A 7,500-nucleotide genomic window follows, 5' to 3' on the forward strand; every position below is an offset into this window, starting at 1 on the left:
AAAATGTCTACGATAGGTGCTGTAGTTGTTCATTCTCCAGTTAACATTAAATACACGGACGACTTGAACAACTGCACACAATTATATGTAGTGCTGATGTGCGTTTGCTTCTGTTTATTTTGATTATTTTTCGTACTGGAAGTAAATGTGGGGGGTCTGAAAAGTCCGAATTTGTTTTTTTTAGATGTACAAAATTTTACGAGGCCATTACGGTTCTATGAAATCGGTATTGTGTAATTTAAAAAAGGGTGCATACGTAAAATCATATATAGTATCTACCTGACGTTATGCATGATGCATTCAAAGACAAATGTCTGACAAAATATAGAAAATGCTGCTCACAAAGTAATGGCCTTAAAGATCACGTAACTTGAAAAACAACTTTCAAAACTAACCTTTATTTTTGAAGGTCGAAAGTTCGCACATCCGAGACTTCGACCGTATATAAGGAGAGCTGATAAGATGGAACGCATTTATTTTAGTTTTGCTGGCAAGTGGTGAGCTAACTTGGTAATCAACAATATGAAGCTCTGTTTACTACTTTCACTGTTGGTAAGAATAGAGTGATTGTTTATAAGAATGGCTATATGGCTAAAATGTTTTGCTGGGATTACGGTGTGTTTTCTTCCTTTTCGAATTAGAATTGTCCGTAAATTAGCTGTTAAATTCTTAAGGTAAAAGAAGAGTGAAAGAAAGTAAGACACACCTTTCAGAATGAGTATACTTTTTTTACTCACAGTTCGTTCCTTGATATAATAAATAAAATTAACCATTCTGCCATGTAAGTATTTGGTTGAGGACGCGAAAGCGTAAAAAGTGAAATTAGAGAATTCAGTACGGAAAAGTAATACTGAATTCAAATATTTACAGGTGACGTTAATTTCGGGACAGTCACTGGTCAGTCCACCGCCACGAGATTGCAGGGAACAGGTGAGCCTTTTTCTGGTACTGTGAAGTCTAAATCTTTTAAAGAAGTGAAAGCAAAAGTGAGCAAGATAAAAGCGACAAGATAAAAGCTAAAAATCGTTTGTCATTTCCAATAAAAGTTACAAGAAATAAAAGAATGACATTTTTTCGTTTATATTTGCATCCGTCCTTTAGAAGCATGGCATTTTAGATGGAACTAAGCATTTGTCAACTATGTTTGTTCGCAGTATGTCGATGACAACTTTTTTTTTTTACAGCAAGCTTTAAATCAGGCAATTGAAGGAACTAACTCGTGTATAAAAGCCTAAATAAAATTCAGCTGCCTGGCAGAAGACTGAGCTAGATAAAGAATCGTGAACTCAGGTCACTTCTTTCGTGGTTGCTATGGGACAGTCGACTCCCTTTGTTAATTACCATCCGTAGTATACACGAGTTACTGAAGCGCTGAATAAACTTAAGAGGCATTAATCATTAACAGCGAGAACTTGATTTTCATAAGAATCTGTTCACCCATTGCATGTTCGCGGATCAGGCAAGTTAAGAAAGCTGGTGTAATGAACCAGCTTGGAAAATGACTTGTCTGGTGTTCAGCATTTCCAAGAAAATTACTAAAAGCCATTGCAAAGTCAAACACTGTATAATGGAAAGGAAAATACAAGAATCGGGCCTGCCATTTTTTTAATAGTTTTCCTTTTTCTTTAATAATACCAACTCATAACATTTTTCAAACCTGTTTTCACTCTCTGTCTCAAAGACAACTGTAGTGGTAATGACTCTCTAGATAATCCACGCTGCTGTGTTCCTTATTTACCTAAGACTAATCCTTTAAGGATTCAGCAAATTGTCAAACTTGTGTTCTTTATCATTTTGTCACTCTTAACCTCATTTGGTTTAACCTCATTTGGTAAGTTATGACATTCATTTAAGAAGTTATGTACTGCAGTGTTTAGGTACATAAGTTCCTGAAATGAATGTCGTAACTTACTTACGACATTCATTTGAGGAACTTATATACTTCAACACTGCAGTACATAAGTTTCTCAGATGAATGTCATAACTCACGAAATACGGCTAATAACACCCTGGTTTCTTACAGTGAACGAACTGGATCATCATTAAGAGTTTATGAGAGCAGAAAAAAGTTAAGTATATCTTAGTTTAACCAGACCACTGAGCTGATTAACAGCTCTTCTAGGGCTGGCCCGAAGGATTAGATTTATTTTACGTGTCTAAGAACCAACTGGTTACCTAGCAACGGGACCTACAGCTTATTGTGGAATCCGAACCACATTATGACGAGAAACGAATTTCTATCACCAGAAATAAATTCCTCTAATTCTTCATTGGCCGGTCGGAGAGCCGAACGCTGGGCTAAGAGCGTGCTAGCCGAGAGCTCTACCCACCCCCCAATGAAGAACTTAGGAGAGCAGAAACCTACAGTACTGAGTAGATAGCTTGAAACCCCAACTTTTTTTCAAGCAGTGCATATATCAACTTACACAGTTTCTCTTTGCAGGGTTTCGAAGGAGGCGGACCAGCATCCGGTTCAACATTACCTCAATATGAAGAAGGAGAGGTGAGACATTCACCACACCAACAAGAAAAGATTTTCAAAAATTAATCATTCATCTAATTTCTTTGTTTAACTTAGTTTTAACATTTTACTCTAAAAATAGAATAAAATGACTTTGGATTCATTTGGGCTAATATAAAAATGGAATAAAATGTTTACCTAACAGACTATATATTTCTGGTTTATGCATGAAGATACGATCTACAACCATTGAATTTCAAGATCTGTGTTAATATTTAAATTCACTCCTTCCTGCTGTAGGTTATGTTGGTAAAGGCGAATTTGGCGGCAGCGAACGGAAACTTCGAGTTCTATCTGTGTCCTGAAGTGGATCCTGATAGTGAGGAGTGTCTATTGAGGTAAGATGAGTATGTATATATATATATATATGTATGTGTATATATATATATATATGTATATGTATGTATATATATATATATATATATATATATATATATATATATATATATATATATATATATATATATATATATATATATATATATATATACATACAATATGTACACAAGGTTGTTTTTGCTGAGCAAGGAATGGTAAAAAAAAAAACACGTTGGTAACTGCCACATTCACATTCTAAGTGATGAATCATTCATGAACATGCTGTACAGTAAAACTTCCAGAAGGGTAGCCATTTCATACACCTACACCAAGACATACCAACAGTATGCTGGACACCCTACACACACACTGCACCATTCCTTTCTATTTACACGCACTCTTATGCTTCACCTCATCTTTTATGCATTCGTGCGTTTCATGGATACTGAAGCTATTCCGTTCCAATGCCCCTTTCACATCATCTACCCTTTACAGGCGTTTCCCTCCTATTTCCCTCACACTTGTACACGTAACTGAACCATCTCAAAATACATTTACTTTGTCTTTTTATAATTTTTAATCTTCTGTAAAAGAAAACTATTGAGATGGCTTTGTCTGTCCGTCCGCACTTTTTCCATCCACCCTCAGATCTTAAAAACTACTGAGGCTAGAGGGCTGCAAATCGCCATTCCATGACTGTCCTTTTTCTTTGATGATCCACATTAACCGTTTGGCTGTGAAGCAGAGAAAAATTCCCAAACATTCAGGAAATTTCACAGCTTGGCGATAGCACACGTCATCGCTGATATCATCCAACTTTGCAGCCCAAATGATGTCATTTTTATGATTTGGCTTCCTGACTGTGTAAATGAAGAATTCATCTGATGCAGCAACATGGAGAAAGTCGGCTTCATCCCAATCTTTAAGAAATGAACAACAAAACCATGCACAGTCTTCTCTCTGTTGCTGAGTGATGTTGGGCTTGCTGATAACATGAAATGGCTTGATACCAGATTTTTTCAACTCACGATATACAGCACTATAACTTCTCTTCTTTCCCCTTTTTGTTTCTAGTTCAAGCGCCAATTTATGTAAAGACTTTCTTGGTCTACCCACTGCCTCAAGTATGATGTCTTTTGACTCCTGAGAGAGGACTTCAGGCCTTCCAAGATTCTCACTCTTTTCGCGATGACAGTCATGTGGATTTTTGTTCCAGTTTCTTTTAGCAAAGGATTCATCTCTTTTAATGTATTTAGCTATCCAGGAATGTGAAATGAAGGTTATAGCCCGGATTCGGTCAATCCATCTGATTTCCTCCAAGTCGTTAGCCATGGCTGTATCTAACTCCGTCACTCAGTCTGAAAATATAAGAAATGTAAAATGAAAAATAGCTCAATAGAAACTTAAAATAATGTACTTGGAGACAGGCTATAGCAGAAAACTTCATAACTTTCCATTTGTTCTGTGGAGGGGGAGGGCCTCTAATTTCAAAACACTTGGTATATGACATTATTTATTGATAGAAGCGAAGCATTATACCACTGAGAGATAAGAAGAAAATTCGTCCCCTGCTCTTAGGTACTACTAATTTTGCATGCCCCATGTAAAAAAAAATTATTATGGTCAATATTAACCGTGACCCAGGTCGAGTTTCCGAAGAATTCGAAATTGAAAGCAGGAAAGGCTATGAACACTTGAATTATCTGTATTAGACTATGTAGGAAAAGAGATCTGAACAAATCAACTGAATAAAATAATGAAAAGGCTGTCAAAAGAGACATAAGCTGGTGGTCACTGACGACACTAGAGAAAAAAGGTAAATGTATCACCACACACTGCGCTCAACACTTATAAACGTATACCATTATAAATTCATTGTTTCAGAATTCCATTAGAGGTAGAAGAGGAGGAAAATCAGTTTGACCTAAGTGAGATAACTATTGCAGGTCTTTATGAAATAAACCTGCGGTTACCAGAGGGAATTACTTGTGAAGTTTGTGTCCTTAAGGTAAGCAACATAATGTCTTGTACTAAGGGTAACGCTTCTGAAATAATGGAGATAAAGACTATGATACTCAGCTGTGTGGAAATTAATAAGTAAGTTCATTTTGAATATTACAGTGGGTCATGTCCATCAACGAATGCAGTGAAGATGACGACAATGACTGTATTACTTTAAGGGATACAGTGTGCGCTGACATTTCAATCGTTAGAAAATCGTAAGTTATTTACCATTACTCTTCTTTACTGTCTCCTATTAAGAAATGGACAGGACTAACTTATGAGTGGTGCCCCCACAGGAAAAGAAGTAGATGGTCTCTGATATGTTCATCCCTTATTTGCTGAAGCAGGGATGTATCTTGTTCAGAAAACTGTTGACTCATCACGGACAACTTGCCGGCAAATACTGCCTTATTCAAACTGTTCACTCCCAGCATATTCAAGATCCTTCTGCTTTATAATCTTCCAAGGGCATATTCAGTCACCATCTGAATCTCCTCTGAATTTTCATATTTTATACTGTTTTCAACATTCTCTCTGCGTTATCAAACCTCTTCAAACGTGTTCATCAAATCTTTCAATTGTGCTAAGGTTTTTACATATTTTTATTACGCAGCTACGTTTCTTATCATTAACCGTCCCACTGCACTATCTCGGTTTCCCTTACCCTCGTACCCTTACTCTTGCTCCCATTTATTTTCAGTATTTGCCTGAACTATTTCTCTTGCCTCTTCAGTTTCTTTTTGTTAACACTTCAACTCCTACAACAACAACTGTGCTCTTCGTTCTTAACTCCTTTTTGTATTTTAAAAATTTGCACCTATCATAAGATTCTTGCTGAATACTCTACCTCTGATTCGGCATCATTCTTTGAAAGGGTGTATTTCTCTCTCTCTCTCTCTCTCTCTCTCTCTCTCTCTCTCTCTCTCTCTCTCTCTCTCTCTCTCTCTTTTCCCCCGCCTTTTCATTCCTTTCACTGCAATCACGGAATATATTGCTAAACTTGGCAACAAAAATGACAAAGGAAATGAAGATAATGGATGAACTTGAATATATTAATCAGAATATATATATATATATATATATATATATATATATATATATATATATATATATATATATATATATATATATATATATATATATATATATATATATATAGGTGTATAGGTTCTGTTCTGTTACGTATGTACGTAGGTATGCCATTCAATCTATATTTCCTTTCCAGAGACCGGAAACTTCGAGTCTGGGATTTCGTTAAGAAAGCTTTTGGTCACGCGATGAAAGGCGCTGCCCAAGAAATGTTGGATCGTTAAAACAACCAGGCGTATAACAAAACAAGAGTATTTGCTCTGCTGTGTGAACCAAAGACAAACCTTGAAACAAAACAATAAAACGAAAAAAAAAAATCTTGCATGCAATAAGTATAACTTTAATAACGTTATACTTCTTGTCTAATCACATTGTACTACTTTCGCAACTAGTAGGTGAAAATTAATTAAAATCATTAAAGATTCCCTGAGCACTAACTTGTCTTCTTGAACTTTTTCTTTTTGAGCGTCAGTAATAAGTCAAAAACTTCCACAATTACAAATCGTTTTTTATTCACTTAAGAAAAATTATGTACGAAGATGATTTCTCAGTTAAACTAACTAGTATATGCTGCTGAAGAGCTGGTGTTTTCAAGCAAATCAAAGACAATATGTGAGTTTTATTTCAATTCTTGTTAACAATATAATTGTATCTTTATGAAACACTTACTTTTCTTGTCGTTTGTTTATTTACATATGAAAAATATGTGGGATCTGGCATACATTAAATGATTTCCCTCAATTTACGTTCACTGTCAGAGTGAGTTAACCTACCACTAGTGGTATAATAACAAAAAATACATTAATATACATATATTAATATAATATTACGTTATTTTCTTTACTGTTTGTTTTGCTGTAGAATATATTTACATCAAATTCAAACAAGTCCAGTTCGGGGGATACAAGCTGTTGATTGCTCATTTCCGTGTCGCAGATGCAATGCTGTTACTCATAAACCCCTTTGACTATTAATTTTAAACACTGATATTTTCTGAAAGAAGCAAAGCAAGAGAGGTATTTCTCATATATATAATTCCTTAGAAGGTAATCAGAAGATTAACTCAGAATATACATGGACTTCATGTTTGATGGCTATTTGAACTTACAACCCCCTTTCCTGAAATCAGCATAGAACCATGTTTGATAAAATGAGTAATTTATCTATAGACTTCAAGACGGAAGTCTAGATTTACAGAAGGAAGGTAAAAGACTTTTTGATATATCACTTTTCTTCAAAGGCAACTCTTTGGAAATCCTGTCAGTGGGACGGTATTTCATCTCCTACTCGAAGTTATCAAATCTGCAACAGTATGGTTTCAAAAGTCTTATAGCATTCATTTTTTTAGTTCATTAAAATATCAAAATTTGGGAGTATGTCTAAACCCCATCCGCTCCACACCGGCCAGTGATGCGGCATTCAATCGCCTTTGATGACTAATACCACTTTTTTAATAATATTTGAAAATGAAAAACCAATACAATTTTTGTTTACAGAAAATTTTCATACTAGTAACGCTATTGCGTCTTTTCGATAACTCCCATATTCACATCCATCATTAATGCACA

At 35.3% G+C, this 7,500-nt stretch overlaps 1 protein-coding gene across 1 annotated transcript; it reads left to right on the forward strand.

Annotated features, from left to right (window-relative positions):
* Window positions 1-458: 458 nt before the first annotated feature.
* Window positions 459-6,607, forward strand: LOC136849034 (uncharacterized). The gene is made up of 7 exons (XM_067121925.1): window positions 459-552; window positions 871-930; window positions 2,444-2,503; window positions 2,762-2,859; window positions 4,724-4,847; window positions 4,961-5,058; window positions 6,069-6,607. The coding sequence occupies exons 1-7, from the start codon at window positions 523-525 to the stop codon at window positions 6,154-6,156; spliced, it is 558 nt and encodes a 185-aa protein (XP_066978026.1). The 5' UTR covers window positions 459-522; the 3' UTR covers window positions 6,157-6,607.
* The last annotated feature ends 893 nt before the right edge of the window (window positions 6,608-7,500 follow it).

Source organism: Macrobrachium rosenbergii, chromosome 20, assembly GCF_040412425.1.
Source record: "Macrobrachium rosenbergii isolate ZJJX-2024 chromosome 20, ASM4041242v1, whole genome shotgun sequence".
Taxonomy (NCBI): domain Eukaryota; kingdom Metazoa; phylum Arthropoda; class Malacostraca; order Decapoda; family Palaemonidae; genus Macrobrachium; species Macrobrachium rosenbergii.